Source organism: Crotalus tigris, unplaced genomic scaffold (genome assembly GCF_016545835.1).
Source record: "Crotalus tigris isolate CLP2741 ecotype Arizona unplaced genomic scaffold, ASM1654583v1 scf7180000020588.15403103151:6194809, whole genome shotgun sequence".
In the NCBI taxonomy this organism is placed as follows: Eukaryota; Metazoa; Chordata; class Lepidosauria; order Squamata; family Viperidae; genus Crotalus; species Crotalus tigris.
This window is the reverse complement of record NW_024098092.1, coordinates 2,934,304-2,960,876: the sequence shown is the minus strand read 5'-3', so window position 1 is coordinate 2,960,876 and position 26,573 is coordinate 2,934,304. Positions and strand designations below refer to the sequence as shown.

The following is a 26,573-nucleotide window of genomic DNA, read 5'->3' as shown; positions in this document are numbered from 1 at the left end:
CTTTCCCAGCATTAGGCCCTTCTCCAGGGAGTCCTTCCTTCTCATTAGGTGGCCAAAGTATTTGAGTTTCAACTTCAGGATCTGGCCTTCTATTTAAATAATAGCTAAATAAAAATCTGGAAATCTGTACTCAATAATCCTCTGATTGGAGCTACCTGACTGGATGTGGAGCCCCATCATTTTTAAAAAAAATGTTACAGAGAGATTGGAGAGACTCCCAAGAGATGCGTACCTGACACAGATGCCCCGCAGCCACGTCTCAATGGACTTGAAGTGGTATTCCATGTCTCCGTAGGAGTCGGAGACGAACTTGTAGGAATCAAAGATCTGGGCTTGGCCACGCTTCCGCCTGGCCCCCAGACTGCGTTCTCCTTCCCCCAACCAGATTTCCACATGGACAATGTCGTGGGGTTGCCTCTTACCTGCAAAAAAGGGGGCACAGTAACACCTGGGCAGGTAGCGCTGGCGATGTTACCTAATTCGATAATATTTGAAATGGTTGCAAGCTCAAAGAGCGTCAAGGACCCCACACCTGGGCAGGTATTTAAACTGTTAGGAAATGCAGGGAACAGTGAGAAGAGGTTAAAAGGGGCAGGGGTTATTTCCTTAATTTATAATCATGTTTTCTGTCCAAGTCTTAATTGAAAACCTCTTTGAAGGAGAGAACAGGATTCCAATCTGGGGGTGCTCTGTGTCCTGCTCCATGAAATGGTTGAATAAAGAGCAGCCAAGATATTTCTGTATTGGAAGCTCCTTAAATGGTGAGGCTAAGGGTTAAATTTTCTATCCTGTATAACTAAACTGCAGTCTTTTCCTAAAGATTCTCTGAATCTTTAACCCTGTTGTTCTCATTCATGGTTTTAACATTTTAATGTTTTACACCAGATAAAGTTATTTATCGATCTGGTATATCTATTTCTCTTCTTTGATGAACCTTGTGTTGTCCTATCCCGATTCGCAGAAGGGCGTCATCGCCATCAAGGCTACCTTTTAAGCGAAAATGTTTGGGATTGATCCAGAGGCCTCTTGCAGGCGATCCAGGTCTTTTTAAGCACCGGATCTTGCCCAATGGGATCGCAAATCCAGCTGCATCATTGGCTACCCTGACTAAGTCCTGGTTTTTTGTAAAGCCATACCCCGGGCTTCTCTCAAATCAAACCAGGAGACCTTAGGAGTTCCAGGAATAGAATTCACGGTCTGTCTCTGTCGAGGAGGCGCAGATGGGAGAAAGGGGGGGGGGCAGGGAAGGAAGGGGTTCCTAAGGAAGGCCTTACGTTGTGGATCAAAGTAAACTCCCGAGATGAAGATGAGATCTCCGGGTTTCAAATGGTCCTCGCTGGGAAGGGTCACAGGAAGAGTGTCGTACTGATAGGCTTGGTTGCCCGTGCCCAAGTAGAAGCCAAAATCGTCCGCCAAGTCTCGCACTGCTCTCCGGATGAGCCCGCAACAATTCAGGAAAAGGGGAGATTCGTATTCAGGACCTGGGCATGCAGAAATTAAAGGGTCATCAGAAATCTGGGCCTTGGTACCATCCCAGGGGTCAGGCTATCCTTGGGTTGGGGGGCTGCCAGGACAAGGATTAAAAATAGAGGGCTTACCACAAGTCATTTAGCGACCATTCAAAGTTAAAACCGCAGTGGGAAAAGGGGCTTGTCAACGGTGCTCATGCTTTTGACCCTCCCAGCATCCTCAGCTCACGTGATCAAAATTCTGGCGCTCTGCACCTGTATTGATGGATGCAGCATCCTAGGGCAGGGGTAGGCGACCTTGGCTCTTTTATGACTCGTGGACTTCAACTCCCAGAATTCCTGAGCCAGCATGGCAATGGAAGTTTTGGGCCCAAGTCAAAGACGTCCTGTATCAACCATTCATGGTGGTTCCTCCCCTTAGCTCAGTGGTTCTCAACCTGTGGGTCGGGACCCCATTTGGGGTCGAATGACCATTTCACGGGGGTCGCCAAACAACACAGTCTGCCATTTTTTCCCCCCTTTTGCTTTGCTACTCCCTTTTATTCTATTGGCTTTTGAAAGCCAATAGAATAGACTCTCTTTTATTCTATTGGCTTTTGAAAGCCAATAGAATAGACTTACGACCGGTTGAGTAGTCCTCGACTTACGACCGGTTGGGGATCACGGCATTAAAAAGGTTGAGAACCACTGCCTTAGCTAAAGGGGAGAGCGTAAATAATTTCGCCTCTCAGGACTAGTTTTTCTATCAACTGGCCTTAGAAGGTTTGGCAATGGCAGTCTCACACACACACAGACACACACACACACACACACCACACACACACACACCATCTTGGGGAGTGGCACTGCCAAATTTGGAGGGTGACTGATCAAAGGAGAAAACTGAGAGAGGGAGGAATCACTTATATTCATACTCTAGCTAAGGAGAAAAACAGCAAAATACAGGCAGTCCTTGCGTCACGGCCACAGCTGAGCCCAAAACTGGTGTCGCTAAATGAAACGTTTGTTGAGTGAGTTTCGCCCCATTGTACGACTTTTCTTGCCCACGGTTGTTAAGTCAGCCGCTGCGTTTGTTAAATTAGTAACGTGGCGGTTAAGTAGATCTGGGCTCCCCGTTGACTTGGTTTGTCGGAAGGACGCCAAAGGGGATCACGTGATCCTTAAATAGGAACCACTTGCCCAGCCTCTGAATTTGGTCACGTGGCCTGCAACGGTCGCATGTACGAAAAACGGTCGCGAGTCCCTTTTTCCAGTGCCGTTGTAACTCTGAACAGTCACTAAATGAACTGCTGGTAAGTGTGTCTTGGAAATGAGACGGATACTTTTCTGCAGCGGTGGAGACGGAGATGCCCACCCAAATTGTGCCCGTGTTACGGGCATCACCATTGGCCTCCTGACTCCAGAATACAGTTTCTTACTTCCAGGCTGATGGTATTTCTTGGCGTACGGCGTCCCAATGTAGCGCTGGGCCTGCTGGAGGAACTTCATGCGCAGTTGCCACCTATCCTGGGGCTGCTGCAGCCTTCGGACCAGCATCTCTTTCCTCCTTGCCTGCTGCCTGAATTCCTCCTACGGCCAAAAAGAACGACGGGGGGGGGGGAGAAAGAAGCTGCTTTTGAAATAATGGCCTCTCCTCATAACAGCAAAGGAAGGAGGAGGAGAAGGGAAGAGGAGAAAAAATGTTCCGTATCCCCGTTAGACGTGTTTGATAGATAATTCGATGCTATCAACTCCATGCAGACAGATGTTTCTCCCTGAGGATCTATCCCAGTGGTTCTCAACCTGTGGGTCGGGACCCCATTTGGGGTCGAACGGCCATTTCACGGGGGTCGCCAAACAACGCAGTCCGCCCTTTTTTCCCCCTTTTCCTTAGCTGTGCTACTCCCTTTTATTCTATTGGCTTTTGAAAGCCAATAGAATAGACTCTCTTGAATAGAGTCTAATTCTATTGGCTTTCCAAAGCCAATAGGAATTGTCCAGGCTGTCTCTGCCCTGCTGAGCCCGCCAAAAGTCCCATTCTGCAAACGGTGCTGCACCAGTTGAGTAGTCCTCGACTTACGACCGGTTGAGTAGTCCTCGACTTACGACCGGTTGGGGGGTCGCGGCATTAAAAAGGTTGAGAACCACTGGTCTATCCTTAACCACCTCTTTGTTGATTGTGTGTTGATTGCAAAGGGGGGTCAAAGGAAGGCAACCTGAAAAATCAGTACCAGGCAGGCTGGAATTAATGATCCGTGTCTCGCGCCTGGCATTTTGCAGCCGGGCTCTTTCGAACAAACGCAAAACTGGGGCCTGCGATTACCAAAGGCATGAAGAATGAGGAAAAGGAACTTGAGACTGCCTCCCAATCCCTTCCTTCTCCTTCTAGCCAGCCACAATCTTGGGTGGGGCCACCCTCCCCTCCCTGACCTCATCCCAGATGCCATCGAATGCCCAAGCAACGGGCACGGGCTTGCTTGCAGCAACGCGGTTCCTGCCCAGAGCCGAGCGGCTTGCAAAAGGTGGAAAGTGGAGTCCTTTGGAGAAACGGGCAGAGCGGTTTGCAGAATTTGTTACTGCCTTTCGGAATAGGGGCTGGGCGGTGGGGTAGGAATTCTGTCATTCTCCCAGAAGGCTTCGTTGGAAATACGGATTGGCTCTTCGGACGGGTGTTTCCTAGTTAAGTCTAATTGGAGGGGGTGGGAAAGGTTTAAGGGGAGCAGGGTGGGGGGAAGCTTTAAAACCCAGTCCCAGGGCTTTCCCAAAACAATTGCTCCAAACCCGCAATCAGCCTTGAAAAGGCACAGCACAAAAGGAAAATGGATGGGCACGGAAGAGGGGGGGAAAAAAAATGCCATGATTTTAACTTGCAGGAGGCAAAATAGATTTGGGGTTAACAAGCCAGAAGTGAAAAGAGGGTGGGAGGGAGAAAGGGGTGTCAGAAAGAGAGAAGAAGTGGTCCATGTGAGGAAAGAAAAAAACAAAAAAAGGTCGGTGCAGACACTGCTAATGTAAAGCGGCAGCTTATCCGACCTCATCTTCGCTCCGAACCATGAGGACTAGAGCCTTGCTTGGCTCTGAGATTAAACAGCCGGATCATTTTTTTCTAAGTTTTATTATCTGCCAGCGCCGGGGGGGGGAGGGGGGGGAAGGAATCTTGACAGTATTAACTCTGAAGCTGACAAACAAGAGAAAGTAAATATTTACAGGGGGGGGGAAAATATGAGTGGGAAGCGAGGAGACGGATCTCCAGCCTGCAACCAAGCACAGACGTCAGCCTGGAAAGCCGAAGTAAATAGCGAGGGTTAAAAACAGGAGGGCAGATCAGGAATGGCGTCATTCTCAAAAGGGGCCCGGCTGGCATTCCTTAAAGTAAATCATTGGCACGGCTCAGTTCGGATGACCAGCAGGCCAACAATGGTATGTTGGAAAAGAATGAAAGGTGGGGGAATGGCCCATTTTCTCCCCCCCCTCCCGGACTTATTAATCTCCCGATGAAAAGCCCACGGCCAAAGACCCTTAGTTGCAAACTTCACACAGCCTCACTTGGACTGTTTTGGGGAAAAGCGAGGCCAACCATCTGGAGCCATCTGCGCTGGCAAGCGCCTGCAAGCAGAGAGAGGCTTTTAAAATTATTTTCTGGCCGGGAGAAAAACTTGCAAGCAAAAACTGGGACGGGACGCTGGGCTTTGAAGCGCTGTGAGCTTCCTTTGGGCTGGGTCCCCGAAGCAGGCCGAGGTCTTGATGAAGAGTTTCCCACAATCCTCAGTGGTTAATAACTAATTGCCAGCCAGTGTGGGCTTAAAGCAGACGGCTGGCTTGTAAATGAAATTAACAGCTCTTGGAGCGTTGGCGAGGACCTCTCTCCCTGACCTCCCATGTAACAGTGGTTTAATGTTGCGCCCCAGAGACCTGGTCTCGGGTTTCCCAGACTGGTTTTTCCTTCTTCCCACCGAGGGGTGGAGCCCGAGCCTTAGGGGGGGGAAGTCCTTTAACTTTTCTGCCCATCTGGGTTTACAAAAGAGGCCACCATTCTTTGCCAGGCTTATAGGATTCTCCAAGGAGGGTTACCTGCTGCTGCGGGAGAATTAAGCCAGTTTTTGATTTCAGCCTGACATAGATGAGAGGGCTGTTCTGGGCAAGAAGACCCCCCCCCGCATTCGATCCAAGGGCCAGTCTGGGAAACATCCCATGGGGAATGATTTGCTGGCCTCGTCACCCACGATCGTGGTTTGTTTGAACAAGGGAGTCAGGTTCAGTCAGGTTCCCACGGCGTGTTCCCAAAGCCACAGTTTGCAAACAGAGCACCGGAGGTCAAGGCAAGGCTCAAATATTGGAGCACCTGCTATGATGTCACCCCTAGTCCTTCTATTCACTAGGCTAGACATACCCAATTCCTGTAACTGTTCATTGTATGATTTGGCCTCCAAGCTCTTCCTCATCTTTGTTGCTCTCCCCTGTACGGTTTCCAAAGTGTCAACATCTTTTTTATGATGTGTGACCAAAACCGTACGCAACATTCCAGGTGTGTGCCGGCCACTTGGACGGTAAACATTTTGGCCGGTAAACATTTCTGTGTATTCAATGCATTCAATGAGAAGGAAGTTTCTGACATGAACAAAATGCATTTCCACCAACATAACAAGAATCTGGGGTACAGCGTTCAAGACTCCTGGTTGAGTCGTATCCTTGCGTATTTGTAGTCCTGGTTGTGAATGTGAGGTGGCTGTAATTTTAGTGGCGATTGAAAAATGCCAAGGTGTGTTTTTCGACCCCAACAGCATTCATCCGTGGTCCTTATCTAACTGAATAAACTCCCCCCCCCATCATCTTTCTCCCATGAAAACGACATACAGGTAGTCCTCAATTTACGATCACAATTGAGCCCAATATTTCTGTTGCTAAGTGAGACAGGGGTTAAGTGAATTTGGCCCCCTTTTATGAACATGGTTATTAAATAAACCCGCCCTCCCTCTTGAGGTTGCTTGTCAGAAGGTTGTAAAAGGAGATCACATCAGCCCAGGATTCTGCAACGGTCGTAAGTATGAGTCGGTTGACAAGCATCTGAATTTTGATCATGTGACTGGGGGGGTGTGCTACAGTGGTCCTAAGGGTGGCAAATGGTCATAAGTCAATTTTTTCAGTGCTGTTAACTTCGCACGGTCACTAAACACTGTGGTAAGTCCAGGACTATCTGTATGAAAAAAAAAAATGAGCCCGTGACGGATTTGTTAGAACAGTGGTTCTCAACCTGTGGGTCGGGACCCCATTTGGGGTCGAACGACCATTTCACGGGGGTTGCCAAACAACGCAGTCCGCCATTTTTTCCCCCCTTTTCCTTAGCTGTGCTACTCCCTTTTATTCTATTGGCTTTGGAAAGCCGATAGAATAGACTCTCTTGAATAGAGTCTAAGTCTATTGGCTTTCCAAAGCCAATGGGAATTGTCCAGGCTGTCTCTGCCCTGCTGAGCCCGCCAAAAGTCCCATTCTGCAAACGGTGCTGCACCAGTTGAGTAGTCCTCGACTTACGACCGGTTGAGTAGTCCTCGACTTACGACCGGTTGGGGGGTCGCGGCATTAAAAAGGTTGAGAACCACTGTGTTAGATGAAAATCAGTAAGTCCCAGGTTCAAATTGCCATTTCAGCAGGCTGCTCAGTGCTCAACTCTGGACAAGTGGCTATCTCTTAAGCCTGACCTACCTCGCAGAGTTGTTGTTTTGAAAGGGAAAAGAGAGGGAACTCTCTGGGTGATATCCAGAGCTCTGAGAGAAGAGATAGAACATTCATGCGAAAGAAAGAAAGAAAGAAAGAAAGAAAGAAAGAAAGAAAGAAAGAAAGAAAGAAAGAGTATGAACACATGTGATTTGAAATATAAATGGAAAATTATGGGATGGACACGCCTGACTGCACTCTATGACAATAGTCCTGCCAATCAGCATCTCTTATGCTCCTAATAAAGAAGAAAAACAGCATTTTATGTTCAGGGTTTTGTTTTTGTTTTTGTTTTCTCTCGTTTTGTTTGTTTGTCTGGGCGTGTGTACATAAATAATTCAGAACCACATTAGAAATCTACGTCTTTTTATTAAACACCGTACAAACGAGAAACGGGAGCCTTTCCCCGCTGCCAGGAATGTAAGTCAAGGCTGACATGTTTGATTTGTAAGGTCTGGGAGAGAAGAGAGGGTAAAATATGGTTGAGGATCTCCCCAGCACAACTTTGCAGCCGTCCATAAGGAGGGCGGTAATTAATTGTGAGCAAAGACACACAAAAAGGAAACAGGTGGCTTTTATGATCCCAAAGGCTTCCTCAACCTGACCACCCACCCTTCCCAAACTGGTTGGGCCGGAGGTTTTCATGAGTCACCTGCAGCGAGAAGATGGCGTGATTCGGGATGCTGGAGGTTCTTTCAGGTTAACGCACGAAAAAGAAAGAATGTTAGGATAGCCAGCAAGGATTGCCGGGGTCCGCAGACCATCTTCTCCAGGGGGGTCCCCGGGGATTAGATGGTGTGTGTGGGGTGTGTGTCTGGGAATGATGTGGGTCTTTTCCAAGGTGGGTGAGTGACAAAGGACAGAGAGTCATGGTTCCAACAGATGAAACTCTTCCAAAGAACTTTGAGGCCTTGTCAACGCTGATAACATCGGATGTTTTTGCATTGACATGTAGGTGGGACAGTCACCGGCCTGTGCCTGTTGTACACCTGTCTGATTTGCGAGTAGATCTACTGTGCAACTTGCAATGGACTTGGTTGGAGTTAAAGCACCTACCTGGCTTTTGGTGGGAGGAGCCTGGGGTGAAAAGGAGGGGCCTCAAAAAAAAAGGGGGGGAGAGGGTTTCACCTGCCACGAAGAGACCCTAGCAGCATTCAGAGTTTGCAAAGGTGTCCGCCACGACTCCCATCGTCCTGAGGGCGAAGGATAGACCGGGAAAGCCTCCTATCTGAAGCCGAGAAGAGGCAGGGACCAGGTTGACACATCCCATGAAGCCAAGAATAACGCTAAGGACTTAGCTTCATGGGCTATGTCTCTGGGACTTGAATTCAGGAGCTCCTGACCTCACTTCCTGTTAATTTCTGACTTAGATATTCTTATGCTAAGTGTGGACCATGGGCTCCTGGGAATTTGGACTCCAATCTGGATCACTCATCATTATCATCATCATGAACATCATCATCATCATCATCTTATTATTACTACTACTACTACTACTACCACTACTACTACTACTACTATTATTGATCATGGCACAGTCAGCCAGATGTTCAGACTGGATTTGGCATTTTGTCTGCCTATCGAGTCCTTACCCAGGACCTGGGATAGGCAGATGTGGATGTTGGATGGTATGACAGATCCCGTCGCAGAATGGAAGCAGTTCCTAGTAAGGCCGCCTTTTGCAATTGACTAATGGCGAATTTGTCAATGCCGATGATGGTGTTCAAGTGGTGCTCCAGTTGTTTTGGTATTGCACCCAAGGAGCCTATCACTATTGGTACTACCCTTGCTTGCCTTTGCCACACTTTCTATTTCTATTTGTAGGTCTTTGTATTTATTATTATTATTATTATGGATCATCGTACAGTCAGCCAGATGTTCAGACCGGATTTGGCATTTTGTCTACCTATCGAGTCCTTACCCAGGACCTGGGATAGGCAGATGTGGATGTTGGATGGTATTAGAGATATCGTCGCAGGATGGAAGCAGTTCCTAATAAGGCCGCCTTTTGCAATTGACTAATGGTGAATTTGTCAATGCCAATGGTGTTCAAGTGGTGCTCCAGTTGTTTTGGGATTGCACCCAAGGCGCCTATCACTATTGGTACTACCCTTGCTTGCTTTTGCCACAGTCTTTCTATTTCTATGTCTTTGTATTTATTATTATTATTATTATTATTATTATTATTATTATTATTATTATTATTATTAATCATTATCATTATTATTCCTCCTCCTCCTCCTCCCCCCTGAATTAATTTCAATCAATCCTTTTTTGGCTCTCCCATTCGGGGCATGGCGTGTTTTTGTTCAGCTACTCCTCACTGTCTGGGGTGCCCGTACATGCTCAAAAATGCTTGAGGTTTTAGCCTGAGAGTGGGGCTGGAGGAGGGGGGGGGCTGGGGGAAAGCAGGACAAGTTTGAATCATGCATTTCTTGGTCCAAAGCAACCCCACCCCGGGGAGAAATGCCGGGAAATGGCTCACAAGCTGCCTTTGTTCCCAGGATAATGGCAGAAATTCTCTTTTGTCTGGTGTGCTGAGCATACAAGCAACAAAGATCACGAAACTCAGCCTCCCCCTTCTTCACGTGCTCCTGCTTGGAGTGGAGGTGTGTGTATGTGTGTGTGTGGGGGGGGAGGACAGGCATTAATTTCAGCCTAAATTTACGGGGAGAGAGGAAAGCGTCTTCCCGCCCTGCCCAGTTCACAATTCAGCAGTTGGGGCTGCCCGACTGTCGCAGGCAGAAAAAAAAATGGGCGGTTGTGTTCTCTGTGTGGATAATAATAATAATAGTGAGCCCTGATTAAACACTAGAGGTTTACTCGGGACTCGCTAACTTAAGGATCTGCAATTTCTACATCACAGGCAGACCTTGACGGACGACCGCAGTGGGCACCAGAGGCTCCGTTGCTAAGTAAGCTGATCCCTGCCTGATTTTATCACCTTGTTTCCCACAGCTGTTTGCCAAGCGAGTCACTGCCGTGGACTGGATCACGGGGTCGTCCAGCAAAATCCAGTCCACCCCATGGATGGCTCTCATTGGAAGACAACTGGGAAGGTCACACATGGAGATCTCGTGGCCCCGGGACGCTGCAATACATCATAGATACAAATCGTGCCCAAATCTTGAGCCCCTTTGACTGTGGGGGATGCTGCAACGGTCGTAAGTGTGAAACACGGTGATAAGCCACTTTTTCCAGGGCCGTTGTGACATGGTCGCTAAATGAAGTCGGGGATTACCTGTATAGGCCAGATATCATCCACAAGGCCGCTACTTCTGACCCGCGAAAGCCTCCTCAGATGGCCTTCACCAAGTCAAGTTCTCCTGGTTCTGCTTATTCCCGCCGGCCTCTTTCGGACAACCCTTGTTCCCAGCTCTGTTTGGGGAGCTGGACCCTGAAGCTGAGGTCTCCCGCATGCAAAGAGGGGGCTTTGCTGTTTTTTTGGGTGGGCCCGACCGTCGGCCAATCTCCCCCCCCCTTAATGTCACCCCGAGGAAACCAGGAACCAACCTCGGCGTGGCTGTTGGCCCAGCTAAATTTTGCCTTCCCGGGCAGGGCTACGTGGTCACAGCAGCCATGAGGACAGGTGGTAAACCCGCGCAGCTTATCAAGGTTTATTCCCGGTCTATAAGGCCAATCCCACGGCGATAAAAGCAGACTTTGAACCTGACGGAGCCGAACAGGCGCTCGGGCCGCACCCAACGAAACCACCCCATCGGTGAACTTTGGACTTACGCAGAGAGGCCATGTTTTGTTTTGTTTTTCCATGGGGCGAAGACAACGCCAGTGCAAATCGACGGCATTACCAGACAGTATTAGACAGCGATAGATTAAGATCTAAATTTGTCTGGTAAGACAGCGATCGGCCGGCAGGCAGGCAGGCGGGCAGGCGCTTGGCCCCGTAGGATCACCGTCTGGCTCCGGAAAGAAAGATGGAAAGGACTAGCGGCTTAGGTCTCGGTCATTCCCTTCTCCTCCTCTCCATCTTCCCCCCCCCCCCCGGGTTTCTGAGCCCCTCCAACTTCAGTTCAAGGTTTCTAGGAGATCTGCTTTCAATGCAATTTGGATTAATTTTCACTTTTTAAAAAATGAGTTTTAAAAAAAGAACGTTTTATTTGAGTGACATGCCCCTTCTTAAAAAATAAAAACGGCAGGTGCCTGAATCCTAGGGCTTTGGGTGTGATTGAAATCACTGGCTTTGGGCATGGCTGTATCCCAGGGCGAGTCTTTAGGATCCCAAATTCAACTCCTAACATTTCCGCAATGGGAATGGTTTGGAACCTGCGAAAGAAACCCTGTCTCTGCCCAGGTGTTTTGCAGAACTTTATGAAAATGTTCATTCCTACGGCAACACGGTTGAGTAACGGAGCACAACACACACACACAGAGAGAGAGAGAGAGAGAGAGAGAGAGAGAGAGAATGTTCAGCAGGTTGTGAGTTTTAGCAGCAACTGCAAGAGAACCTTTCCCCCCCCCAAAAAAAAGTGATTTTCCTGTTTTATAGGGCTGCTAACTGACCAGAGCAATCAAGGCCAATCTTGAGTGAAGGTCCCACTCCCCTTCTGCACCCGCCCCACCCAATTCACACGACACCCCCCCTGGCCTGGTTACCAGCATTGAAGACAATAGCAATAGCGCTTAGACTTATACACCGCTTTACGGTGCTTTACAGCCCTCTCTAAGCGATTTACAGAATCAGCCTACTGCTCACCCCCAACAATCTTGGTCCTCATTTTATTGACCTCGGAAGAGCAAAGGGCTGAGTCGACCTTGAGCTGGTCAGGATCGAACCGTAGGCGGTGGGCAGAACTAGCCTGCAATACTGCATTCTCACCACTACACCACCTGGGCTCAAACTCTGGTGAGGACAGACGCACTGAACGCCAGGACCCGTAAGGCGCTTTATTTTTCCGGTGCAAAATTGGAACCGGAGCCTCGGCTTGGGAACGCCCAAACTCCCAGCGAGGAGAAACGACGCAAGGAACATCACGGGCAGGAATACTTGTAACAGGGGACCGGAAAAGGAGAGATTGTTAAGAGGAGACACCCCCCCCCCAAAAAAAATGCCTGGGTTTTTAAAATTTCATTCCCATCCATTTTCCAAAGCAAACATGCTCTGCCTGAGAGAGTTCCCCTTGCAGCCTCCACGGCAAAAAGTCAATTTTGCGGGGCTCATTCTGCATTTCCTCAACGGCCGTTTCTACCCGGTTAATCAGTAACCCCACAGCCCCGTCTCCCACTCCTTCGCATGGTGTTGATCGAACTAATAAATCTAGGAAAGGAGGAAGAGGGAAGCCAGTTTGATCGGAGGCAAAACCGTGAAGCGTTTAATAGTCCGACTGGCACATCCGTTTATCCGTTTTTTTAGACAGCCTGGCTACAGGACCGCAAGGGTGGGTGGTGGGGACTGAAGACTCCCCCCCATCATGGAGAGAGTTTCTCAAACTCTTTTATCTGGATCCGGCCTCCCCGGAAGCCAACAGAAAGATTGCAATTGCTGTTTTCTGTGCGGTTCCTCTGAATGGGAGAAAGCCCGTACAAGCAATCAATGAAGAATTATGAAGAAAAAGCCATCATCGTTAACATCATCGCTGATACTTAACGGTGTTATCGATATTACGGTGGTGATGCGCAAACACTAATGGGGCCACGCAAGACGTATTGACCGAGATCCAGACTGTAAATCTAGTGGAGGGATCCCTGGAGAAGCGGGGTTTAGATCTTCTCCGCCTGCTCTTCCAATGCCTTTCCCCCCCAGTTCTGGTTGAGTTGGGAAGCTCCAAGTGGAGAGTGGATGGCCTGGCCTGGCCTGGCCGACCCCATCTCTGCTTCTTGACCGGGCTACCCGAGAGGGACCGAGTTGGCCAGGGCATGAAAAGTGAAGCCAATCTGGATGGACTTCTGAAGGAATGACAGGCATCACCCCCAGCGATGTGTGAAGGGTGGAGGATCCCTTCCCAGAGTCGGAGGACTCTGCTAAAGAGCCCCAGGGTGGGGAAACCAAACCGGGGGGAGAAGACTAATGGAAGGGGTTCTAGTTTCTTGGTTCTAGGTCTAACCCTTTTGTTAGGTCTGGCCAGGACAATCTTGGCCGATACCCTCCCAGGCTTAGCCTGATTTTCAAATGATGTAAAACTACCCACCCAATCTGTGTTTCTAGGAGAGAGAGGGGGGACGGGAGAGAGGGAGAGGGAGAGAGAGGGGGGAGAGGGAGAGAGGGAGAGGGAGGAGAGGGAGAGGGAGGAAAGAGAGAGAGGGGGGGAGAGGGAGAGAGAGAGGGAGAGAGAGAGAGAGGGAGAGGAGAGAGAGGGAAGAGAGGGAGAGAAGGGGAGAGGGAGAGGAGGGAAAGAGAGAGAGAGGGAGAGAGAGAGGAAGAGGGAGGGAGAGAGAGAGAGAGAGGAGAGAGAGGGAGGGGAGAGAGAGGGAGGAGAGGGAGAGAGAGGGAGAGGGAGAGAAAGGGAGAGAGGGAGAGGAAGGGAAAGAGAGAGAGGGAGAGAGAGAGGAAGAGGGAGGGAGAGGGAGAGAGAGAGGGAGAGAGGGAGGAGAGGGAGAGAGAGGGAGAGGGAGAGAAAGGGAGAGAGGGAGAGGGAGGGAAAGAGAGAGAGAGGGAGAGAGGAAGAGGGAGAGGGAGAGAGAGGGGGAGAGGGAGAAAGAGGGAGAGAGAGAGGGAGAGAGAGAGGGAGAGAGGTAGCCTAGGGTGCCTTTCTGAGGATTCCTGGGTGGAAAGGTTGAAGAAGAGCCAGGTTCTGGAAAAACTGAGTTGGGCGTGACCTCAGATGACTCACTGGGCCGCTGAGCTCAATCTGGCACTGCCTGCCATTCATCCCTTCGCCGCAAAAGTTAAACAAGGGCAGGGCAAAACCTCCCTTCCCTTTAAGGGAGAACAGCAGGGCAAGCTGGGTGAACGTGTCAATTACTGTTACGAGGAGTGTGCGATTGTTGTTGTTCCTTGAAAAACAAAACAACAACAGCCCAAGGGTCCACAGAGGGTATCTCATTCAAAATAATCCCCTTGCAAGCTGGTCTAAGCCAAGAGTAACTTACAGCTTTGATCACCGAGGATCAACTGAGTAACTCTTTTATTACATCAGAACCCACTAATAAATATAGATGTACGCTTGATATAAATTCAACTAACTCTTTGGGCCCCGGGCTGGCTTTAAACCACAATGCCGATGCTCACTGCCCTAATCAGAGTTTAAGACCCTGGTAGGGCTTCGCTCCCTAAAACATGTTGTCTCTTTTGCTGATCTTTATTGTGTTCTTTTTCGTGCATAGTTCTTTTTATTCAGTCTCCTTTATCTACCTCCCCCCCCTTCCCACTATTCTGAGGAGCCAGATGTAGAGTCCCTGCCCCAGATTGCCCACCCCCCCTCAATCTTAATCAGTAAAAGATGGAGCAAGCATGCAACTGGAAAGAGCATCAAGGCTCCACTGCCAGACATCTCACGCAAGCGAGCCAAGTTGCCTATCAAATCGAAGAAAACGCAACCCTGAACCCATTTCCCAGTCCCATCCTGATGGGCAGGGTAATTTATTTGCCCCAGAGCAGTGCTTCTCAACCTCGGCAATTGAAAGACGTCTGGACTTCAACTCCCAGAATTCCCTGGCTGGCTGAGGAATCCTGGGAGTTGAAGTCCACAAACTTCCTGACAGGGAGGACAAGTAACCCGTGGAACAACCTGCCTCCAGAAGGGGTGAATGCTCCAACACTGGAGGTTTTTAAGAAGAGACTGGACAGCCCCTTGTCTGAAATGGGATGGGGTTTCCTGCCTGAGCAGGGGGTTGGACTAGATGACCTCCAAGGTCCCTTCCAACTTTATTATTATTATTATTACCTTCGAGCTGCTGAGGTTGAGAAGCATGACAGTTGAACATCAGAGGAATTAGACTCTGTGCCTCTCTCACCAGCACACGTCTTACTTTTTAGCTAGCCTCGATTCGGATTCATGCACTTTGAAGACATCCGGGGAGCGTAGTAGTTTGGCTCGCTCTTTAAACATCGTTACCAGACAGTGTTAGAGTACACGGACAAAATCCAGCACTGTCTAGTAAGATGCCCACAGAGGACCATCATCTGGCAGTCGTTGGCACATCGGCAAGTTCACGAGTCGGGGGGGGGGGGGAATCCGTTGCTTGTAAAACACCAGCGTTCAACTACCCTTTTCCGCCTTTCGAGGCTGTAAAAATCACAATTACCCGTCCGAGGCAGTAAAGAAAGAGCAGGTGGAACTTTCAAACTAAGGGGTGTGCATCTCTGCGTGTGGGTCCGTGTGTGTACAAATATGTATAAAAATAGACGGGCCGAACTCCAGCAGAGCCCTCTTTGTTTAGCATCTGCCAGGTGTCTGCAAGCCCCCCTGTAATATTGAAATATCTTGCGGGCACAGCTCAGCCGAAAAAAACACGGAGGGGAACATGGTTATCATGCAGCTGATGCCGATACGTTCCCAAAATTTGGGCCTGCTCTGCTTGCAAAGGGCAAGAGCTGGCCGTCGGGGTTGAGAAAGGAAACCCCATTTTGTGGGGCATCTTTACTCCGAAGTAAACCCCACCAAGGGGATTCTTCATGAGGACTGCATGCTAAATAAATACGGTGAGAGCTTCCCATTTTGGCTCAAAGGTCACGTTCTCGATCCCATCACTCATTCTTTAGAGGAAAAAAAAAAGGAAAAGGGTATTTTTTTTCCTTCCTTCCTGAATCCACCATTCCCTCTCTTTCTTCTCCAGTTTTGGCCACCAGCTGATCTATTTTTTCCTCCCCCCCAAGAGGGCTCGCGTTGAATGGGAGAAGCCATCAACATCTTTACCAGGCAGTATTAGAAACAGATAAAACATCCAACGCTGCCCAGTAAGATGCCGATGGCTTCCCAGAATGGACGTTCCGGCTGAAATAAAGGACGGCGAGAAAAAAGAATAACAATTCCAAAATATCAGCCCTTGCCAGAGGGTGGGAATTTTCCCCTCTCCCTCTCCCTGGTTCGACACGAGGGTAGACGCCAAGCAAAGGTGTGTGGAAGCAGAAATAAATGACAGCAAACGTGGAAAGATTTGGGGTGGATTCCTACTTTTGATCGTAATCCATGTAGATTTCTTTGGGTATCTGGTGCCTGAAACCCCAAGTTTTAAACTAGACTTGTGCATTCTTCCAGACAGGAGTTTGCTTAATGCTAGTTTAAACCAAAAGAGGTAGCCCAAGATGTAAAGCTGTTAAATCAGGATTTACCAAGCTACAGTGGCACCAGAGCTAAGCCGGGCCTTTCAAAAGAACGTGTTCTGGTTTATGGTGATATCTGAACTAGAGGTTGATTACGCCAAAAGCTTGCAACTGCACCGATAAACCCAATTCAGCTCCAATGAAGCACTGCCAGCTTTGGAGACCAAAAAAAAAAATTGACTGGTTTTTATTTCCATTGCTACCACGCGTTGGAGGCCAGGGAAAAACGCCAAGGTAAGAGAAGGCTCCTTCAGTCAGAGCTGGCACACAAAAGCTCACTCTTCAAACACAAAACCTACAACTTTGGGGAGGAAAACACACACACACATGCACACCTTACGTCGGTTTCAAACCTGGTGCCAATCCGCGGGACACCTACGCAGGAGATTAATCCCCTAAAACTGTGCTTTGCAACGGTACGAATTACGTGGCTAACTTATTAAACAAGGTCAAGTTTTAATTTCTCTTTCTTTCCCACCCTCCCTTTCTCCTTCCCCAGCTCTCTCCCTCCAGATGGAGCCAGTGCTGGTCTTCACTTCCAGAGTGAAGTAAAAATATATATTAAACAAAAATCAAAACAAATCAGAGCAATTGGCCTAAACGTCCAAATAAATGCCATCTTTTTTTTTTTTTTTTTTTTTTTTAAAAAGGAGCAGAGACCAAGCCATTCGAAAGTTGCCCTCTCTCCCCTTGGCCAGATTTTGGAAAACAAATTGCCACGTCGGGTAGGACAAATTACAAAGCAAAGGTTTGAAGTCAGCTTCCAATATTTCTCTCCCTTTTTCTCCGCCTTCGCAGGTATGTGTGTGTGTATTACATTAATTAAGGTCACAAATACTTCTGCTAGATTAGTCACTGGAAGGAATAAAGGAGTTTCTCTTTCTTTTCTCTTTTTTCAGCAATTAACTCCACTTTTTTCAAAGTTTGCCCGAAGGAGTGTCTATTTGTTTTCAGAACTGGGATCACCTGTGCAATGCAAGAGAGAAACGTTCCCGTAGGGTCTTAAAAGGAATTAAGAGGCTTCTGCAGCAAAGGGGAAATTGTTTAACAAACGACAGGTAGTCCTCAACGTACGACCACAACTGAGCTCAAAATTTCTGTCGGCTAGGTGAGAAATCCGTTCAGTGAGCTTTGTCCCATTTTACGACTTTCCTCACCGCATCTGTTAAGCGAATCCCTGCAGTTCTTAAATTAGTTAAGTAAATCTGGCTTCCCCTTGACTTGGCTTGTCCGAAGGTCGCAAAACGTGACTCCAGGACACAGCAACCGTCATAAATGTGAGTCGATTGTCCAGCATCCGAATTGTAAGCCGCGCGACCCTGGCGATGCTGCAGTGGTCGTAAGGGTGAAAAATGGTCCTCAGTCCCTTTTTTTTTCAGTGCTGTTGTAAATTCAAATGGTCACTAAACGAGGACTACCTGTATATTGATACTTTGGCTCTCTGTGGACTCCTCTTGACAAGAGGGCAGGAACCCCAAAATGCAACCCAAAACTCGAAAGACACAAAAACCTGCCAGGATTTTTTTCTCTCCAACTACAAGGCTTAGCAGAAACTAAATGTATTCAGCTAGTAAAGCCAGAAACTTTGGATGCTTAACAATCATTTCAGCCTCCGAATATGAAAAATATTGGTAATAACCTATTTTGGACGCCTGCTTCCAAGGCGCAGCTAAATTCTTAAATTCTGCATTTGAGAATTGGCTCTGGGCTGCCCATCAAGCATCTGCTCCTTGTATTATAATTGCTGCTATTGTTGTCAATATTATTATTATTATTCTTTTTTATGTTGTTCCTCCAGAGAGGAAAGATGCCCCATTTTATAGCGTTAAAGTGGGCAGGATCTCCAATTGGAACGCATCTCAAACCCTCGGTCGGCAGCTAGTGCGCTAACCGGCCGTTTTGCAAAAAAAAACAAGATGGGCCAATTCCATAATTGGCGTTCTTCTCAATCTGTTGCTTTCACGCACGAGAACTTTTCGCGCTGGGGAAGAATGATTATGATGTGGTTGCTGTTATTCAGAAGTCCCCGGTGGGTTGACCACTAGAGTTCTTAAAGGTGTAACTCCTACTGAGTAATAGAGATTACTTCCTGGAAAAGAGACAAAGAACACTAACTGCCTTTCTTGCAATTGCTCAACAGCCCTCCCTATGTCATCAGGGCCTAGTGGTATTTTATTGTTGCTAAACCACGATTGTTCCATTCCTTCCTCTGAGTCCACCTTTGTACAAAGGAACCTATTCAGTCTTTTGCGCCCGCTGAAATAAATGTCAGATCAAAACTAGATGCAGGGCCAATTCTGGCAGCCCAAGCCTACAATAACAATGCTTCGTTTGCATGAAAATACGCAAGTAAAATGTTCTATTTTGAATGCCTTTCCTCTCCAAGCTGCGCGTGTTTAAAAGCCCATTTTCTTCTCTAAGCAAGCATTCAGAAGCACTTTTCAAAATCAAAATCGGCACGGTGGGCGGTTTTTATAAGGAGCCCAAACCTGGTTTTGCAAAAATTGGACAGGTGCAAAGCTGGACAGTCGCAATCTTGGCGACTGCTCGGTTTTGCTTCTCCATCCTTTTGATTTGCGGGGGTCCAGAAAACATTTCCCAAATCCTGGAAAGGGATCTGGACGATGCTTGGGCATTAAGTTACAGAAGGAAGAGGGAAAGTCCTCCTCTGTCGGCGCAAACCGTGCATTTGGCTACAAGAATATTTTCTTTGCTAACACCTAATTGGACCCATCTCTACTTCTTTTCCCTTGATTATAAGGAAACGATCAAAAAAAGAGAAAAGAAATCAAATCCGGGCTGATAAACCGGGAAGGTTTCATTTAACCCATACAAAATAGATTGCTTGCCTTTTTTTTTTTAAATCTCCCACCCCTGAACTGCTCCTGCCAAACCAGCATTTGTGGATTGAAAAAGTAAGAAAAACAGAAATAATGAGGAGTTTGTACCAATGGCTGTTAAAAAAAAAAAAATCTCTATTTTAATAGCTTGTTTGCTTTGTTTCCAGTCTTTCTTCTGAAAGAATTTGATGGAAAGCAGCAAAGGATTTAGACAAGATCCAGAAGACGGTGGCCAATGATTGCCTTGCCAGAGACGAAATCTCTGAATTGGCACCTTTGTTTCCAGGGTTTTTAGCAGAACGCACCAGGATGCATGTGCCTTTCCAAAGGACGGAGTCTGGAGGACAAGGTTACCTGGAAGCTCCACCCCCTTCTCTCTAAGCCACACCCCTGCCTTTCTAAACTAAGAGAGATCAGAAATGATTTGGAATACCATAAGGAAGGGGAGGGGGGAATCTGTTTCTGGAAACTGACTCTATCCCCAGATGTTGCTTTTGTGGGCTGGTGGGCATGTTTGCAATTTGGGGAGGCAATTCTCATAAAACTGGTAGCCAAATCGCTGCAGAATGGCCAAAGTCAGATGACTGTTTTCTACTCTCTTAAGTTTCCAAATTAAGGCCTTTTTTTTTCTCCATCAAGAGTCTGAGCCCTGAATGCCAAGAGCTGGAGAAATCTCCGTGCTGTGTTCTTAATTGTGATTTTGCTGCTTCGGATAGCAAAGGTTAAGGACCATATACAAAAGGCTTTGCCATTTAGACTGGGGACACTCAAGAGGGCTATTTTTTTTTCTGCATTTGGCAAATGGAAAGACCCAGGAGTCAAAATCTTAGACTTTGAGTAGCTGGAAAGAGTTTTGCTTTCAGTTCAATGAAAGATTCATGGATGTAATTTTAGGATCACTAGCTTTTGAGAAGATCTTTGCTAATTATCCAAAGATAATTAAACATCCTAGCTATTTTGATAATAGAACGATGACTAATTTTCATATTGTTTGGCTTTAAACAGCTGGTGCCAATCTGACTGGGGAATAGTTATCCCAACTCAGTCTTCTGTTTGCACCAGAGATTAATATCAGAGATTCTGAATAATTTCCATGTGCAGTATAATCCTTCCTTCCTTCCTTCCTTCCTTCCTTCCTTCCTTCCTTCCTTCCTTCCTTCCTTCCTTCCTTCCTTCCTTCCTTCCTCTCTCCCTCCCTTCTGCCACATGCCAACACTATTAGGAATTTTACAAAAGGTAGAATTTGGGTGCTCAAAATAAACATCCTTCTGCTATTTATCATTCCCTAGCTGGTAAAAAGCACAATTTGACAAGAAATCAACTGGTTTCTACCAGGTAACAGCACCATTCTATCACTTCTCTCTGATATTTTTTGGGGGGAGGGGGGGTGTCATTCTGAATTTTGATTAGTTTTTGTTTGAATCCCTCTTCAGCACCCCACACAACCATTTCCCCACTTGGGTCCTCTTCAGCAAGACATTCAGACCCATAGGCCTGAGTTAAAATAAGATAGCAATGGTCCAATATCTCAGGGGATGCCACAAAGAAGAGGGAGGGGGGGGTCAACCTATCCTCCAAAGCCCCTGAAAGCAGGACAAGACGCAACGGATGGAAACTGATCAAGGAGAGAGAAGCAACCTAGAACTAAGGAGGAATTTCCTGACAGTTAGAACAATTAATCAGTGGAACGGCTTGGTGCCTTCAGAGGTTGTGGGGGCTCCATCATTGGAGGCTTTGAAGAAGAGATTGACCAGCCACCTGTCTGGAATGGTCTAGGGCAGGGGTCTCCCAACGTGGCTGCTTTACGACTTGTGGACTTCAGTTCCCAGAATTCCTCAGCCAGCCATGCTGGAAGACTTCTAAGGTGCCTTCCAACTCTGCTTTTCTGTTATTCTATGAACCCGCGCATAAGTCAGCTCCGCAACTGCTGTTTCTCTTGCTGTCTGCCTAAAGGACCCACCGAGTCTCCCTCGGGTCCAAGGGCAAAGGGAACATGAAGCCAGCCCTTCCAAATTACCACTTTCCATGCCAAGATTATCCAAAGCCAGTTCTTGAGGCCATTTCCTGAACCGCCAACCGGCTCGTAAGCCAACCGAAACACCCACACAGTTGCTGCTCCAAAAAAGGGCACTGGTGGGAAGGCGAAAAACCTCTTCGAGCAAAGTGGCAATCTGGCAGACCCTCTAAGAAATTGCCCCGGTCTCAATTTTCTGCTAAAAGGACAAATGGGAGGGTATGGGGGGGGCACTTTCTTAAAGTTGGCCCTTCTGCAAAGGCAATGGGGGGGGGGGAGAGAGGAGGAAAAGAAAGAGAAAATTAAAAGAAGAGTTTGGAATCCGTGCCCTCAGGAGAGGCGAGAAAAGAAAACAATGGCACACTGCTTTTGTTGCAGGTAAAAAAAACCACACACACACAGACAGGCAAGGCATATGAACAAGCAAACAAAGAAACCCCCCCCCCCTTTTTGCCAGCGCTCTGGAAGCACGTAGTTTCCAGACATTAGGTACCCACAAAATGCAAATCCACCTGCGCTGTTGTCCAGGTGACAGTCTTTGTTTGGTTAATCATCACCCCCTTTGGGCCAATGCTTGAGCCTGGGAAGAAAGGAAAAGGGAAGTGGGAGCAGACAAGGAAAAGGCTGAGAAGAGGTGGTAACTTTCTTCCCTTTGAGGTTTTCCTTCCTTCCTTCCTTCCTTCCTTTCCTTTTTTCCTTCTCTTTCATGTTTCTTTCCTCCCTCTCTCCCTTCCCCTCCCTTTTTCCTTCCTTCCTTCCTTCCTTCCTTCCTTTCCTTTTTTCCTTCTCTTTCATGTTTCTTTCCTCCCTCTCTCCCTTCCCCTCCCTTTTTCCTTCCTTCCTTCCTTCCTTCCTTCCTCCTTTCATTTTTTCCTTCTCTTTCATGTTTCTTTCCTCCCTCCTTTCCTTCCCCCTCCCTTTTTCTCCTTCCTTCCTTCCTTCCTGCTTTTATTTTTTCTTTCTCTTTCATGTTTCTTTCCTCCCTCCCTTCTCCCCTCCCTTTTTCTCCTTCCTTCCTCCTTTATTTTTTCCTTCTCTTTCATGTTTCTTTTCTCCTCCCTCCCTTCCTTCCTCGTTTTTCCTTCTCTTTCATGTTTCTATCCTCCCTCCCTCCCTTCCTCCCTCCCTCCCTCCCTTCCTTCCTTCCTTCCTTCCTTCCTTCCTTCCCATTGTTTTGAGCCCCCATTTCTGGAGTAATAGATAGACCGCGTTCCCAGTGGCTTTTACAAAGACAGACATCCATAATCTTCCAAACTGGGAATGCTGTGCTACTGGTTTCTGATCCAGGTTGCTCCAGGCCTCAAAAGGAATGTGAGTCAAGAGGTTAGGAAAGTGGGGGGGGGAAACACGCCTCACTCTTAACTTGTTGGTTAGCCTGCCCGGCTAAGTCTTAATCAACAGCCAAAGAGGCCAAGAAGAACAAAGAATGAGAAAAGAAAGCTCTTATCTGGAAGCATCATCAAATAAATAGCTTCTGGAGTGGAAAGGGACAGGCTGGCTTTCTTTGCTGCTGGTTCTGAGGGGGGAGCTTAAATGCCATTTCCCCCTGCTCATGCCTGCTTCAGCGATAGCATCTTTGCCCATTCTTTTTTTTTTTAAATCTAATTGAGAAAGGAAAGGGGTGGAAATTTTAACGTAACCTTTCTGGGAGACTGTCCTTGAGCACTGGAAAGGTTAAAGACCAAGTCTCTTCCTCAACAAAATACAGATGACACCCCCCCCCCCTAAAAAAAGTCATTAAAACCTTGTGCTTTCCTACAACCTCCTAATTCTTCCCCAAATTACTGATTAACCACTTTTGCTACCGTGTCCAGCCTACGGCTCCAAGTTTAACCCTACCAATGGCGCTTGGCAGTTCCCATTTTTGTTGTGATTTTTTTTTTTTCCCCCAAACTCAGGAGCAAGCAAGGTCCTTCCCCATACAGAGTCGGAACCGGCCCTTTGAGAAGAAAAAAGTCCTGCAATCAACATCCGAGGTTCTTTTGCAGACCTACGTTTGGCTCCCTCAAAGCAACGGCCGGCAAGGAGACCATGAGTGGTTTTGGCCGTGGGGCCCCCCCCCTCTCTTTTTAATTATGATTTCATTTCGAAGTTTCTTGGAATGGCCACCGCTGGGTAGATATGCTTGCTGGCGAAGGTTTTTTTTCCTCCAAGCACGGGAGTCTTTGAAACAAAGCAAAGTCTCGGCTTTGGAGTCTTAAAACGTGCAATTTTCCCCTTGCACCTGCTTGGCATGAAATCTGGTTTCGCGTCAGAGGACCTAAAACATAAACCTCATAAACAAGACAGGGATCGCCCTGCAGAAGCTGTTGCTGTTTACAGCTACCTGAACTTAGTCTATTGGGTTGGGAGAAGGGAAGCCGGAGGGCACATCTAACCCAGAATAAAATAGGTTTTTTTTTCCTGTTAAATATAGAAAAGGTGGGGTGAAATCCATCTAACAGCCAATCCTGCAGGGATTGACTTACATGCTTAATCTTACTTCCCATTTTCAGGGTCGGTGGCTCAAACTTTTTCAACATAAAAGACCAGCAGAGGCAGGACTGGAAAAAAAACAAGGATACTTATAATCCAATGAATAAATGGAAGAATTTCCTCCTTTCAATGGCTTGGGATGGAGAAGGTGACCTCAACTTTCTTGAAAACCTTGCAGAAATCTAGAAGTTCAGATTCAATATTAATTTGATTCCAAACGCAGTGAACATTTGGAAGAAAGAATTAATAGTGTAAGCACCATCCAAACAACTAGATAAAAATTATTAAGGAAAGACATCAAGGTGGAAACGTGCTTGGCACGCGTTCAAATCTTTGCTGGTTCACAAATAGTACAATCCACCATTGAATCGGTTGCACAAAGCCCGGATCAGCCAGTAAAATGATAAATGGGGCGCATGAAACCTGCGTGGAGGTATATAATCCAGGTAAATCTTAAGTTTGCCCCCCAATCTTCCTCTCTTAAGTGCTAACATTTAGTTTTCTGCTTAATTTCTCTTTTAACAGCCAGCATTCTAAAACCTCTTTTGGAAAGAGGGCAGCCTGTGTACAAGTTGGTATTCTGTTTGTTAAGTAAACAGAAACATCTGTTTATTTATGAATTTACTTGTTATTTTTTTAAGTAAGTTTTTAAGAATAAATAAATAAAGTCTGAAAAAAACAGATTCATGTCCTGGATGCTGTTGGAAATGTTTGAAACACAATTAAAATTAACTGAGATTTTTTTTGGGGGGGGGGGAAATAGGAGAAATTTGGCTCTCAGTGTGATTTGAGGCAACTCATACTGGCCTCTGTAATTCTCCAGTTCAGGGCACATCTGAACAGCTGCACAATGCCAATTCACCCCTCTTTGCTTCCTAGCAAAAACTTTGCCGCCTCAAAACTGTGCCAGCAGTTGCAGCTTCTGTTGGCGGAGCCGGTGGCGACAAGGGACAGAAACCTTATGAAAGGGTTTTTCAATGATTTGGAAAGCATCTTTTCCTTTGAATCACTGGTCGGGCTGCAAAACCCATCCAAACAGCATCTTTCCATTAAAAAAATAATAATAACAAAGTACAGCCCGCCACTCATGCAGCCAAACGGACAAACAAAAATGGCTTTTTCAAAAGGAAGGCCCGGCGAGGAACTGCTCAAGGAACAACGTTGTGGACAGGTGGAGGCCAAGCAAAGGACGCCGCGACAACGTCTCTAACGTCAACCCACTGCTTCCTGCTCTGTCCCTCGCCCAACCCAACGGTCCTTGACCCGCGGCCAAAATTCAGGTGCCTCCAGAAATCGGCCATCTTTGTTGGCCACGTTCCTCTTGAGCGGGAGGACCTCGAAAACCACACCTGAGGATGGGGAGACAGTCTGGGGAGGCTTCAGAGCGGCGCTCGCCGTCCCCTGCTCCTATTGGGGTCTCCTTCTTGGGGGGGGGCAACTAGGTAACCCAAGCAGAGGCAGGTTGAGTTTGGCAGAGAAAGAACCTCTCGGCCGAGCAAGAACAGGAAAGAAGGGGCTCCATTACGTTCCCTCCAAACAGCAGTTGCAAAAGGTTCAAGAGAGAAAGAAGGAAGGAAGAGAGAGAGAGAGAGAGAAAAAAAGACCAGTTCAAAATGGCCTCTCCAGGCTGCCACAAGCCTGGAAATTGTTCACTCCTGTCTTCGGTTGCCCCCAAAATCTCTCCTTTCTCCATTGTCTACAGATTCTGCTTTACAGTTCAGAGGGATCCCCAAGATCAGCCCCAATAGGGATTGAAAGGATCGTCCCAATTAATTGCTCCCTCCCCCAATAATCAGGGATCCGGCCAACAGAGTTTCTTCGCAAAAGACCGAACTGGCCAAGAATGGAAAGCCACCATCTGACAAAGATAAAAGGCATTTTGAATCCAACCACAGTTACAAACCCTGGCCTCTTGCTTCCGTGCCACCTCCTTGTCCCCCCCCCCCCCGCGGAAGGTTTTCCCCAACTTGGTTGCCCCCCGCTTGCCGCGATCCGCAAACCTGCTTTCTTTGTCGCGATCCTCCGAGAGGCTTACCTTTTCGCCCATTGGCTGCCTCAGATTAGATTACCTGTTTCTATGCCTCTACCTGCCCCGACTGGTTTGGCTAGTTGTAAGGTGAATGTTTGAATTCATGAAATTTCAGCCCACCCCTCACCCACCCTGCCTCCCATCTCTAAGTAGACAAAACCTGATCTGTTTGTACAGAACTTCCTCCAGTTTACGCTGGGAAAAGAAAAGAGCCAAAAAGAAAGCAGGAAGAAGGAGGAAGAAGGAAGAAACAAGAAGAAGAAGAAGAAGAAGAAGAAGAAGAAGAAGAAGAAGAAGAAGAAGAAGAAGAAGAAGAAGAAGAAGAAGAAGAAGAAGAAGAAGAAGAAGAAAGAAAGAAAGAAGACACACCTAGATGAGACACGTATGTACCAGCCAACCGCAACACCATTGAAATTCCCGTTTTACGCTGATCCGACATACGACGCCAGTCTTCTTGCAGGAAAGACGCTAACAAAGGCAGCATCGCCACCGAGCCCAGCCAAGCATGGGAAAGCAATAAACGCACGAGCCGTGCGAGTCGAGGCAGGCCTCTGGCGAGCTACGTCGGCTTTGAAGCTTTCCACTTCGCAACCCTGCCGATGCGGGACCTTCGTGGGCGAAAAGGCGTGGGGAGGACGCAGCGGCGTGGCAGAACGGCCGGGCCTTCACCGAGCCCGCAAGATGGTGGAAGGACCCTGGTGGACTTGAAGCTTCTAGGATGTGCTCCTTCAAAAAGGGATCAAAGAAATACCCCCAAATAGGCGTCCCAATTAATTGCTCCCTCCCCCAATAATCAGGGATCCGGCCAACAGAGTTTCTTCGCAAAAGACCGAAC

General features: G+C 47.6%; 1 protein-coding gene across 15 annotated transcripts in view; it reads right to left on the bottom strand.

Moving 5' to 3' along the window:
- TTLL10 (tubulin tyrosine ligase like 10) overlaps positions 1–26,573 on the bottom strand; it is a 110,602-nt gene that overhangs the window by 35,126 nt on the left and 48,903 nt on the right. For 8 of the 15 annotated variants that reach the window (XM_039367690.1, XM_039367698.1, XM_039367694.1 and 5 more), the window contains 3 exons: positions 2,888–3,038; positions 1,275–1,481; positions 233–422 (listed from right to left, as the gene is read on the bottom strand). In XM_039367690.1, the coding sequence (XP_039223624.1) occupies positions 233–422; positions 1,275–1,481; positions 2,888–3,038 (548 nt within the window). Of the gene's footprint in view, positions 1–232; positions 423–1,274; positions 1,482–2,887; positions 3,039–3,679; positions 4,575–25,744; positions 26,233–26,573 lie in introns of those variants that run through there. The other 7 variants (XM_039367688.1, XM_039367687.1, XM_039367689.1 and 4 more) reach the window with 5 other exon arrangements.